The following is a 13,544-nucleotide window of genomic DNA, read 5'->3' as shown; positions in this document are numbered from 1 at the left end:
ATCAATACATGTTTCTATGGCATTATTTATAGGAGATTCTCTTTTGTGTCTAAAGGACAATTTCCCCTAAATATTAAAATTGATTGAAGGAAGATGAGTAAAAACAAAACTAATCACTAAAACCATTTACAAATTTGAAAAACATGTTATGTTCGTTAAAGACTTCTGATTTCTATGGCCAAATTGAAACGAACCCCACGGTTTAAAATTTGCACTTGATTGCCCGAGCCACTTAAAGCAGAATAACAAGCACATCAAGATTATAACTGAGTCACATATTTTATTTTCAAACAAATAAACTCTTGTCAAGTCCCAAAATAAAACCCAAACAAAAAAAGTTGCAGGACCGCGTTCCCTCATGACTAGGACAGGGAAGACCATGAGGCCGAGTGTCCTGATAGGCTGTACCACCTGCAGTGACAGGAAGGAAACTACTGTACAATCAAAGGGTTCATGTTTGCAAGCACTTACTGCACAATGTGCCAGAACAGAAACATATCATCACCCCAAAGTACAAACAAAAAGCCTGAGCCCCTTCCCCAACCCCTTCCCCCCATAAAATGAAATAAAATAAAAATAAAACGCATCATGTCTCTCATCAGAACGTCCCTGGCCAGTTATACACACACAGATGCGTTCAGGTACCGTTAACCTCAATGGAAATAGGAGTGATATTGAGTTCTTTGGGCTTTGATGCGGCTGACTGAGGTATGAATACACACGTTATTAACAGTCAGCTGGATGTCCGCTAAACACCAGAGAGGACCGACTTTAAGCGTCTAACGATGGAGGGTTCCGCCTTCCTTTTATTTTACATCGTTTTTGAATCGTTACACCCAGACACGTCGACGGTTCCCTACTCCAGGGAACTGGATCCCCGTCTCGCTAGCTAACCGTTCCCATGAGAAATACTGACGTTACAGCTTGACGCTCAGACTTTTACTTACCTGACGTCTGCGGTCTATAAAACCTGTCTGAGTTTGAGTCACACATGCAAGGAGCACAGGTGAGGAGGGGATCTGTGGGGGAGGGGCTTATTTACATTGTTCAGCTACCACACCGTTTTGAAACAGTCTGCAAGCAGTTTATAAATGGCTCTGTTCCCTTCGGTTATTCCCTGAACTCTGGTTTTGACACAGGTAATGACAGCTGGTTGAGCAGTGGTGCCTGGCAGGTGGGCACACCTGATAGGAAAAAAACGCCTGCAGGTGTATAGGTTCTGTGTGAGCTGGAGAAAGAGAGAAGGGGGATCCCCAGACGTCTAGGTTCCAGTCGAGATAAACGCAGAAGAATTAAAATATAAAAAACTAAAAAGGCTGAGAGGGTTCAGAGGTCACGGTTTCGATCGTTTTCAATGTCGAGCTGCGAGTCCTGCAGGAGAGAAGGCAATGATGTCCAGTTAAAAATGAAGCAGGAGTGGCCCTCTTTTAGAAATCTGGCGTCACCTCTAAGAGCTCAACACAGTGGCTCAGCGTCAAGGTTTATAGATACACAAAGCATAAAAAGATTTACTCAAACCAACTTTAGTGTTTTCTCATTTTGGCAGAGGGGGGGAACAATGCAAAAACAGGTTATACTGACTTTTTAATTGTTAGAACATCCAATACAATTATTGTCTTGTTCTACCCGTTTTTTAAGGCCGCCACACACAGCGACGGCTGATAGGACAGTACCATGTGACCAATCAGAGGTGAATCGTCCTGGAAGGCAGAGAGTGTAATGGGGTCGTCTACTGCTCAACATGAGTCATGAGGCTCTACCTGGCTGGATCGGAAAAAGCCAAATTGTTTGATTACGCAGAAAAAAACTGAAAAAAAAAAAAAAAAGTAAAGGGAGGCAAGACTTGATATTTGATCTATTGCACTTAACGTCTCATCTCCTGGCTCTTTGAGGGCACAAAATGTAAAGATATCGCCCTCTTCGGTTGCTTCCAGCCTCCCTTGCAGACAACAGGTAGTCACAAAACAGAATTTGTATTAGATGTAAGGCAGTTTGGTGTTTTGCAGAGAGCCCGGTTACACTTCTCTACCCCCGTCCTTTACAGAGCAGCTAAAAACCACAAGCCAAAAAGTAAAATCGAATTAAAAAAAAAAAAAAAATCCCACAAGAAAGGAAAAAATCTAAACAGCCCTCCGAACGACAGTTCTAACGAAGTGTAAAATGTGAAGTTTTCAATATGCTGTAAAATCTCAGAAGGACTTAATGATTTATCTTGTGATCTATAATATAAATGTAGATTCACAACACATTTCTTCCTCTTGATCCGCCATCTTTCCCGACGACCAAACAGTGAGCTGGTTCGTGATAAATAGATCACCAGTTTTTTTGTTTTTTTAATAGGCTCCTCCGCCAATTTCCTCCGTCGGTATAAACAAGAGAGACGACTCGAACAGTACCATCAGCAGGGCTCAAATTTGATCCAGTCCGTTTAGAAAAAAACCCAAAAAACTAAAAACAAAACCTAATTGTTCTTCAACCTCCTGTCTTGTCTTTTTAAATGTGATCTGATGAACATTTACAAAGTATTCCAACTTGGTATGATTTGTCTTTATTTCTTCTTTTTGAATCACTACTCCTCCTCCTTCCTGACGCCCAGGCAGTTCCTAGTCCACAAAAGGAAGTTGATCCTTTTCCCTTTCTGCTTTCGTTTGACAAATTCTTTTGGAATGGCGATTCCAGTCTTGAATGGTTTTGTTGAGAAACTCATGCAGGGGTGTGCACAGTCACAGTAATGGTGATAAAGACTTCTTTTTCATTTAGAGAGTAACATAATGATGACACTAAAACTGGATATGAAACATATCTGCAAAAAGGAGGTGAGGAGCGGGGGCGAGGGGTTGGCATGTGGACGTGGGTGGGGTCTGTGGGGGGGGGCAGCTCTGCGCCGCTGCAGGTTGGACGGCCGGGAGCTCAGAGCTTCTCTGGGGAGGGAATCCAGATGTATGGCCCGGACTGCTCCTCGATGATTAGCTTGATTTTGTTGTAGATCTCCTCTAGCGAGTCACCCTGTACAATAGCTGTAAACAAAGAAAGAAAAAAGATTTACTTCCTGATTTTATGTGAAATGAATCAGTGTTCCCATCCATGGTCCTTGAGGAACGCCACAGAGGTTGGTTATCAGGACTGGACGATCCGACTTGAATATAAAATCCCAGATTTCTTTCATAATCTATTTTTTTCTACTTCTCGTAAAGTTGCTTTTATAAAGTATATTTGTCACATACTTATTAAAGTTATCACTATCACCACCACAATTTAAAACAACAGTAGCAGATATTAAAACGTTGTTAATATTTTTACAACACATTTACTAAACGTCTATGTTACCATGCTGCAAAAAGGCAACAGATTCATTTATTGTTTTTGAAGGTTTTGGTGGCACTATTGGCCTTTACTCAATGTGCTCTACCACAGAAGATAAAATCCTTGGTCGTTCTGATTTTTCTACCAATCTTCAACTTTTCTTTTGAATATTTCAGACAGGCTCTTTGGAAAATTCAACCCACTGCACATAGAAAGCATTTTACCCACAAATTAAGACAGTTTACGTAATTTCATTCGATTACTGTATGAAAACAAACATGGAAGGCTTTAAATCTTTCATTTATAACGACTGAGACTAGATAAGTCAAAAAAGCAGCAACTAACCTGTGAAATACTCTCCAAAGTCTTGTTCCAGCTTAACCGCCTTGTCGAAGATTTTATTCGCCTGCTCGTACGTCTGCCGCTTATTCATTTCCCTGAATGGAAACAAGTCAAAGTTACTCCAAAGGGCACAGGAGCTGCTGATAGTTCAGTCGTGTGGTGTTGAAGGCCTGCAGCTTACATTAGCGCTTCAACGGATTTTGGTTTTATAAAGATGGCGATCGGATAAAGTTGTGCTTGCTGCAGTCGTTTTATGGCGTTCCCAGACACATCCAGAATGCAGTGTTTCCCCTGGAGGCACATTAGGACCAATAAATGCCCAAACATCGACACTTTACTGCTTCACATACTGCTGAACGTTATGATTTCTTGACGCCTACCCGCTCTGCCACAGTTCTGACAGACAAGATGCTCGTCCCGTAGAGGTTCTCATTAAACTGGCCAGCCTCAATAAATTTATTATCCTGAATATCTTTCTCCATTTGCTCCCTTGAGCCCACAAAGTGGTAGTCCTGCCCGTCGATCTCGTTCTCTCGCCTTGGACGGGTTGTGTCTGCGGAGGCAAAACAGAACTGGTTGGTTTCTACGTCTGATTCAGAGTTTGCCACGCCGTGCACAACGTTGGGTCCCAACTTACGGGGAACGCACGAGCCAAACTTGTGGGGGAACTCGGAGATGAGGTCGTCGTTTACTCTGTCCTTCATTGGGCCCAAAATGATCACAGGCCTCGTGTAGTGGACTAGAATTGAAAGAAGAAAAGTGACTTGACACGATGATAAAAGACACCGAACATTTCTCTAGAGCACAGAGAGTTTCCACTCACTTTCCTGCCGAATGACTGGCTCGTAGGAGAGGATCGTGTCCTCTTGACCCTCTAAGAAAACAAAGCAAAGGAAATGAAAATATGAAGAATTTTTACTTTCTGAAGATACTGGTGCCTCACATCCTTTTTCTCATGTTACAACCTCAAAATTCAGTTTATTTTTATTGCAGATCAACACAAAACAATGTATAATTATACACTGTGTAGAAATCTAAATATAGAAAAGTGTGTTTTATATTAATATCCCCAAATTAAATCCTGTCCAGTTAATTGCTTTAAACAGAGTGGCTGTTGTTTCAGCACTAGATACATAAATTAAAGACTTAAGAAACAATTAATCGGATTAATTGTAATGAATAGATTAGTGAAATGTTCGTTAGATAATTTAGTAATCGATTGATCATTAACTCAAACACACAGACTCACAAAAGGCGTCTTGCTTAAAGAGCAGGTTCAGATCAGTAACTTAACCAGAACTGTACGAGAAATATGATATTTTGCATTTAAGATAGAAAAACTTTCAAAATAAGCAACCCAGGTCTACGCAGGTGGGATAGTTTTAGTTTTACCCCATTGAAATTGTGTAAAAAAATAAAACTGAAATATATATAACCTGCAAAATTAACCTATAAATGCATACTATGCTAAAAATGTGGAATCGTACACTATAGAAATGATATGTTATTGTATTTAAGCAATAAAATGTTTATTTTCCTATTTATAAGGATTAATTTTTGTGCATCTTTTACTGTATTTCTAATGTATAAAATGGCTGAATAAAAAATGTGCAGAATGTGTTAAATCATGAGCAGAATATCAAAGTTTTGCACACATTTTTATGGAAATGCAGCTGATGTGTGAAGCTGGTTGACTTGCAGATTTCATTTGTGGAAAACATTTTTTCCACAACCACCCCTTAGTGTTGACCTGCCTCATAAACTCCTAAAACACAATGAATCACTTGATATAAAATTAAAGTGACTTACTTGAACTACTTTCACTGTCACTGGTGTTGGATGTCAGGCATTCTGAAAAGCAAAACAATGAAAATCTCACATCCAATTGTCATTTTTAATTCATTTAAAGGTTTAATATGCCTAAATAGCCTTAGCCCACCATGTTTATCAACTGTTGGGCCTTTCAAGAACAAAAAGAAAATAAAAGGGCAGAAGGGAAATAAAGAAAGCAGAAGTTCTATGTGCGACAGTCAAGCTTTTGCAAAACTAGGGAAGTGGTTTTTAGGTGCAAGCAATAGGAAATTAAGTGTTTCCTGTGACTAGAGCCAGTATTCCCAGTCCAAATGCTTTGAATTGGTCGCCTCCAAGCAGACAGAGTTACAACACATCCATCGTAACTCTGTGACCTTAAGAAAGAAAACAGAAAGACCCCCAGGAGACTGAAGAAGTGTCACCCTGGCTCCCATAGGCTCTGTACATACTGAGTCTGAGGGGTGTGTGTGTGTGTGTGTGTGTGTGTGTGTGTGTGTGTGTGTGTGTGTGCGTGCGTGCACGCCCTCTCCACCCTCTAAATGTGTGTGGTTCTCGCATTCCCAGCTGGGTCTGCAGTGACAAAGCGTTCTCTCTGGGGACAGCTGCTTGACACGGTGCAACCACACACTTACTCAAACTCTTTGATCCATAAAAGTCATCGCTTAACCCCGGGAAGTCCTAGGTGTCCCGACAGGTGAGAGCAGAAACCAAGAGAAGAAAAGCAGAGGAAGAAGAAGAGGTTAGTGAGAGTCGGAGTGGGCGAGGTAGAGGAGGAGGAGAGGAAGAGGAGTGTGCCCGCTGACACACGGTGCTGTCATGCTCATTAAGCCTGAGCTCCACTTTGTTCATAGTGAGCCACTGCTTTTCAATTACATAGGCCCAATCCCATTAAAACAGGATTTTGACCTGCTAAGAGTTAAAGCTTCAGCCCAGTAATGAGATTCTCCTTGTTCTGGGTTCAATGACTGACTGGAGAATCGATCAGGACTTAAAGTTGCATCATGTAACCTTTTGTACATAATTGTTCAAAGTGTCACCATGTCGTGACAGTAGAGTGTGAGACAGATAACAGGCCGGCCACAATAACAAATTTAGCTAAATTATCCCAGTAATTGAATAATATTGACACCATTCTCCGGCAATATGTTGATGATATAATTGAAATTCACCCTCTTTAAGATGAACTTTAATTTTGAAAAGGACACTTCACACAGGAACTAAAAATGACTTTGAATATCCCAAATGATCAAAAACAGTAAAGGAAACAGAAAAAACCCACTTAGAACTGAAGACATAAAATTAATTATATCTGTAAACAAACTAACCCTTCAGAAAATATTAGAATGGAAATTATTGACCCTGTTTTAATTGATCTGATGAATAAAAAAAGAAAAATCTAGCCTGTTTTCTCTTGGTGCCAACTCGAAACAAATACTCTAATTGTTGTTAATCATGCTCATGTATCCGGCTTGCTCTAAAACAGTTTCTCCCCATAATGGAGACTTCCTTCTCTGCCATTAGCACATTTAGTAGCGCTTCAACAAGGTTGATTGACAGCGCAGAGACCCTCTTGTGGGCTCTGATTGGTCAGGAGCTGTTAATTTCTTCAGACCGCTATAGGAGCACAGAGAGGAGGTGGAGGAACTCCTTGTTTTCACAAATCATCTGTCTCATATTAAACCGTCAGGACATGGTGACTTTTTTCTAACAAATATGTAAAAAAATTTTTTATTTATTTATTTTAAAAAAAATAAAAGTTACATACTGCAGTTTTAAACAAATAAATACTAACAGCTGGCAGCACAAACGCAGCTTGACACTCCTCTGGAGACTAAGCGGTCACACCAGAGAGGAACCCCACACCTCCTCCTGTGGGGAATCTCTCTGGGAATGAGAGTGGTGCCGCCACACACACCGTCCCTGAAGGTGAGCGGAAAGATGAAAGACGAAAGAAGTGAAGCATGAAAGGGGAGAAAGGACCAAAAAAAAAAAAAAAAAGCAGAGAAACCCCCCATACCCGCCCCTCGATCACACAGCTCCATACTCACGTTCAGTCTCCACCAACTCCTGCACAATATTCTCCTTGCTCTTGTAAAACGGGAACTTGCGTGAGAGGTTGAAGCTTTTTTTGCGCTTCACTTTAACTTGCTGCTGATGTGTAGGTGAGAGAGGGGAGGTGGGCGGCGGGTGAGGAAGGGAGGGCAAAAACAATAACAACAAAAGAAAAACAGACGAGGTTTCAATGAAGGTACTCCACAACCATGCAAAAACAGGGAGGAGGGGTCAAATGAAATGCAACGCAATTCACATCAAATGATGAACATGAGAAACAGGTAATGGGTGAAACCGAATGGAGCATCAATGTGAAGGAGACGGCCGACTGCAGACCAAATCAAACATCTACCGTTTATAAATAAATTACCGTTCATAATCAAATTCATGCTCAAATTCAATTCTGCAAGATAAGCCTTGTTTAGGTGCATCTTATTGACTCAAACCATCAAAAAACATTGATTTATTTCAATAATTCAGTTCAAGAATTAAAACTTCTGATGCATCTTTTACTTTAATCAAACTCTGATTTGCCTGGAAAGTCCAGTTCATTACTCTGATATAGACCAAAAAACCTCAGTCTCTGTTGAAATGAACTCTGGTGTTGCTTTGAATGGATATCTGAACGCCAAGCGGACTGTAGACTCCAAAAGCAGGAAGTGAACTATAGCACAGGGCATTCTGGGTAAATGTAACCAAAACAAATATGCAAAATTATTCGGAGAAATTCTCCATCGGCTAAAATCTGATGCCACTATCTTTTTATTTATATTTTATGTAGGAGAAAGTTGCCCTCAGTGTCGTCTTCTGCGGTTTTTATGTAGTTTCCTTCAGTGGTTCTTGGTGCAGCGCCTCCACAGGCGAGGAGGGGAACAGCTTTGTGCAGTGAAAGCAAAGCACCAGCTAAAAGTGGAACAAACGCTGCAACTTTGGTCCCCAGTCGAACCAAGTCTACTGGACTATCAGCTGTGAAAATATGTTTAATTACACAGTGAGTTTTCACTAAGTATCTTTGTTTGCGTTTGTTAATCCTACAGCTAATGCATTTATAAAACTAAGTCACTCATAAAATGATGGTGGACCTCAAACAACATGGATTCTGTCTTTTCACTTTTCCTTCAATGACGTCAAATTGCTCCAAAGCAGCTGTGGCTACAATCCAGTAGCTTCCCATCATCAATGTGTGAATGAGAACGAAATGATTTTTGAGTGTCCTAATAAAGAGCTATGCAAGTCTGATGTCATTTCATTTCATTTTCTTCAGACCTTTATCTCCAATTTTAAAGAAAAAAATACCTTCATCTGAAAAGAAACCACTGAGGAACCGTTCAGTCCTTTTGTGTGTCTGAAACTTCTTCAAGATGTTAAATACGTCTCTGATGGCTGGAGTTATTTCTTGTGAGCATTTCTCTACAACCATATTTTTTTCTTCAACTCAACTTTAGGAAGCATCTCAATGCAATACTCCCATTTTTGAGAGCAGAATTAGTTTTTTATGAGCTGCTCTTTAACTAAAACTGTGTGTTTTCAAGCTGATCATGTCTAGTTTTATTTGAACTGAATCATTTAACTTAAGCAACCTTTTGATGGTATTCGGTACTTTACAACAAATCTCCCCTTATACATGGGTGGTAATACTTTATAGACATGTTATCCAGTCATTTATACATTTATAAGTAATTAATAACTGTTTATTATGCATTAATTGTCAGATACTATGCCGAAATTTTACATTTACCAAATGACTCAAGATAAAATATAAAGGTGAATAGACTTGCTTCACTCTTTGGCAAACTGGTGGATTTTGTCTCCTTGATAAACAATTATTCATGATTTATAAAGTGTTTATACATGAATTAACATATTTATGACCTATTTATTAGACTTCTGTTGTAAAATGGTTCCTGATATTCTAATTTACAGAAAAGTGCCTGTGAATGTTTTGATTACAAACAAATAGTCTCCAGGGAGATGCTCTGTAATCAATCGGGTAAATTGATCGCTCTCGCTGCGGTAAATAGGTGCTGGTCCCTTTCCCACTCGGCAGGAAGTGGCATGTCTCCCCCGCTGTGGCCTCCACACTTACCCTGTTGGACTCAATCATGCCTGTCCTGGCGTGGAACTTGACAGTTTTTAATCTGGCTCGCTCTTTCTTTTCCACTCTGGGGAAGAAAAATAAATAAATCGTTGGGTTTTTGGACAATATTCCTGAAGCTTTCTGTGGCGCTTTGATGGAAATCAAAACACAAATGGAGGAAACGCAGGAGGAATGTACCTTTTCTTGCTTGGAATGACCCCGATCTGCTCGCTCTCTCCGTGCGGAGTGACGAGCCTCGCCTGCCACCACTCATCGTCAGAAGCGTTGATGACATGAAGGATATCGCCGTAGGAGAAACTCAGGCCTTGGCTGGGCAGACAGCTGTCTCGCGCTCGATCGTAGTCAAAGAGAGCTCTACAAAAATAATAAAAAACAGATTTGAGTTAGTTGAACTCTGATCTATTATATCTGTGCATAAATTCTTGGACGATTGGCTGTTAAAATATTGGGGAATATGTGCACGGTCCATGAGGGCGGATCTATTCTGTCTAATTCTATGCTTTGTGCTCTGAGAGACGTCATAATTTATTATTTATCTTACATTATATTTAGAATTTCTAATTGCATTCTTTAAAACAATTTTAAGAAGTTTATTTTTACATGTTTTACCAAAGCAGTAAACTTTTTACATTGGTTGTTATAGTCCTCATTACATTGACTAAACAAATTAAAGTTTCTTTTACAAATCTTGTGGAGCTATTATGGTGCATTTTAGCGTAGCACACTTTAGCTAGAAACAGCTTTGTGACTTTGTAAAATAACGGCTCAAAGACGTCGGTGAGAGAGTTTTTGGCAGAAATCCTTTGCAGTGGATTAAAACAGAGACTGAGCCAAACCGTCTCATCCAACATCAGTTACTGACCTCGCATAACCGCATGCAATTGAGTGAATACTTTTGCCAGTCTGTGAGATGTGTCATTATGGCAGCACTTTGAAAACCTACTTGTCAAACACAAAGGCGATACTTGCTGGAAAAGCTTACTCTTACTTAAACTTGTATTTGTTAAAAGTATAGAAATAACTTGCTAATTTCAACACATTACAATGCACTATTAGAGCCACAAAGAAAATGCAAAAAATAAATAATGGAAATATTTTATGGCTTTATTTCCACTTAAGTCTGATTATTTTGACTTTTTTCTCTTAATACTATGACTATTCTCAAAATATTATGACTTTATTCTCTGGTATTTGTTTCTATTTTTTCTCAGTAAGACCCTGATACTCTGTCATACATTATGACAATGAATTTTTATTTAATATTTCCCCTCATAATGATTATAAACCGTTTCAACAACCATCATGCTCATATTCCTGCAGGGCCTCACTGCCTTATGTGACACGTAAACCAGCAGGCGTTTCTAACTGGAGTAACGTCTTGTTTTACTGGTTCAGGTTTTCCCAGACCGAGTAGCTAACATTTTGTAGGTCATATGTCACAGGAGACTGTAACCCAACCATCCTGTTAATCGGTTTTTAAGATTTCAACCTGTCTACATAATCCTGCTAACCGAAACTAGAGCCGGGAAGACAAACAACGGTGAAGCGATTATGCTGCAATTCAAGACAAGCTCGACAAGTCTACTGTCAGCACAGGCAAATTCCCAGCGTTATCCGTGTAGCAGGAAAACACGTGGCCTCTTTTCTGTGCACCTTACAGGCTGAAGGCCTCCGCATTCCTGGAGCTGGACAGGGAGGATAAGGCAGCTCCTGCTTCACTCAGCAAACTAGACAGCTTTCCCAACATAACCGTGAGCTTAGTCACCAGCACAGGAACAGGATTGGCTCTACAAGACTCACAGGACGCCATCCGTACGACAGTCATGATTCACACTGGTCAGCACTCCAACAAGATAACATCCACAGGTTTTCATGGAAACTCCTCAGGCATGTACATTAACTTTACAGCATGAAACTAAAATTCACTTTGAATTTATGGCAAGTGGGTATCCAGTGGGATTGGTTAAATATGAAACTTAAAAGAAAAGAGAGGAAGGAAGGAAGATCACAAGGACAGTAGGAGGAGGAAGGAAGCAAGTGCAAAACAGAAAGGAGGTAAGGGCAAAAAGAAGGTGGAGTTACATCCACCCAGGCATTTTGTAAAGCTGAATGGTTGCCAAGGAGGTTAAAGGATTTATCAAACATGCACTGAAAGAATCAAAGCAAATCTCCAGGTGTATTTTTGATGAGGGACTAACATTATAACATGATGTAAAGTCAAAAAAAGTCAAATTTACATGATACTGCCCCTATGAGTGTCTGCAAACTCCCACCTGTAGGGGGCAGTACTTCTTATATCTACTACACTGCTGCTTCAGGTTAACTTGATGTCCAGCTATAGTCCGTGTTTGGTAGGGCGAGTAATAAAAAGCCAAATTTACAGCATAGAAAATTGCTAAATTTCTTACAAACATTTGTAAAGTAACACAGTAAAATCAAATTTTAATTTCAACCCTCCCTTAAAAAAAGCTTAAAACAATTGCAAAACATAATAAGTAATAAAAAACAATGACTGTTCGTTGTCCATTACTTTTACAATATTAGTCATAATGGACACTATGTGATGTACATAAAACTGCATGTTATTTGTTTACATAAACATACATCAATATAAAACAAAAAAGAACAAAAAACCATTCATCTAGTGTTAAATAGTAAGCAAAAACACCAGGATTCATATTTTAATATATGTTTTTGTCCAAACCAGTCCATTAATTGTTAAATAAATTTTTCTTTTAATCCAAAAATACATTCACAACTTTAAAAAGATAAGACCTTTAAGCTGAGGTTAGGAGAAGTGCATCAGAGCTTCAGCAGAAATAAAAGGAAGTACTCTGACTATGGCGTTACATCACATGGCCGTTTCACCTTGAACCTTGTCCAGCCTTTTTCACTGTGGCTGTGCGAACAAAGCGCCGCCACCTGCTTTCATTTCTAAATGAACCTCCATCCAGTTTGGCAACTGGCCCAAAGTGTCATAACGCGAGTCACTTGACAAGCCCCTCTGTCAATCTGCATTAAAGGAAGCCGAGGCAATGTCATCCCAGGCGTCAAAACAACAACACGGGATGTCCGTCAGCTTTTACAAGATGAATGCCGTCAACCCGATGCCCTAAATTAAACGTTCTCTCACTTACAGCACAGCTTAAAATACAAAAAACAAAAAAAAGAGTAAAAAAGAGCCATGTGTGCCTGCTTTTAAGAACACGTGCATTCGGGCTTCTTTCACCCCCCACAGACAAGCCGAGGTTTGTTATGCAAGAGTGGTTATTTTAACAGCAGATCTCTGAATTTGATGTAACGAGTGCAGCTGCGTGTTTGTGTGTACCTGACATAGAGGGAGCGCTTCTCGCTGGTGCGCAGGGAGCCTGATCCTGAACTCATGCTGCTGTTCATCATCTGCTCCCTCAGGTCGTGGATCTTCGACTCAAAGCGACTGTACTCTGCCGTGAAAGAAACAAAAACACAGAAATGTGTCAGCATCATCGCAAAAATAGGAAACGGGGTCTTGAGCAAACAGGCTGCCACTCTGTGTTGCAGTAGTAGGGCTGTCACAATAAGCAATACATCAGTTAATCAGACGACAAATTAAAACGATGTCCATTTTTATGATTTCCTCTTTTCTTTCTATCAGACACTGGATGACAAGAGTCTTGGATCTGGTGTTTTGGCCCATTTTTTGAAGGACAATTTGTTCGTAATTCATCCGTTTAGTTTTTCTATTTTGAAAAAACTATTCTGAATACTTAAAATGTCTTCATGTTTTAAATGTTCATTAAAATTAAAAGTTTATTAATCTTTGAGAATTATTATTATGCCATTAGCATTATATTCCTCAAAAATGGTCTCAGAGCGACAATATTATCGTTTATCACAATAAATCAATCACTTAAGTTTATTTGTGTAGCTCATTTCAGCAACAAGTTCAAAGCGCGTG

The 13,544-nt window shown here is 39.7% G+C and overlaps 1 protein-coding gene across 18 annotated transcripts in view; it reads right to left on the bottom strand.

The window, feature by feature from the left end:
• Nucleotides 1-260: 260 nt before the first annotated feature.
• Nucleotides 261-13,544, bottom strand: part of LOC129360682 (disks large homolog 3-like) — a 104,756-nt gene continuing 91,472 nt past the window's right edge. For 6 of the 18 annotated variants that reach the window (XM_055031017.1, XM_055031016.1, XM_055031013.1 and 3 more), the window contains 10 exons: nt 12,936-13,050; nt 9,785-9,961; nt 9,596-9,671; nt 7,506-7,608; nt 5,455-5,496; nt 4,469-4,519; nt 4,026-4,384; nt 3,827-3,936; nt 3,649-3,740; nt 261-3,017 (listed from right to left, as the gene is read on the bottom strand). In XM_055031017.1, the coding sequence (XP_054886992.1) occupies nt 2,911-3,017; nt 3,649-3,740; nt 3,827-3,936; nt 4,026-4,384; nt 4,469-4,519; nt 5,455-5,496; nt 7,506-7,608; nt 9,596-9,671; nt 9,785-9,961; nt 12,936-13,050 (1,232 nt within the window). In that variant the 3' untranslated portion in view covers nt 261-2,910. Of the gene's footprint in view, nt 3,018-3,648; nt 3,741-3,826; nt 3,937-4,025; nt 4,385-4,468; nt 4,520-5,454; nt 5,497-6,089; nt 6,136-7,505; nt 7,609-9,595; nt 9,672-9,784; nt 9,962-12,935; nt 13,051-13,544 lie in introns of all 18 variants that reach the window. The other 12 variants (XM_055031019.1, XM_055031026.1, XM_055031028.1 and 9 more) reach the window with 5 other exon arrangements.

Source organism: Poeciliopsis prolifica, unplaced genomic scaffold, assembly GCF_027474105.1.
Source record: "Poeciliopsis prolifica strain line A6 unplaced genomic scaffold, Auburn_PproV2 SCAFFOLD006, whole genome shotgun sequence".
Classification (NCBI taxonomy): Eukaryota; Metazoa; Chordata; class Actinopteri; order Cyprinodontiformes; family Poeciliidae; genus Poeciliopsis; species Poeciliopsis prolifica.
Note: the sequence above shows the minus strand (reverse complement) of the source record. Positions and strands in the feature narration are given on the sequence as shown.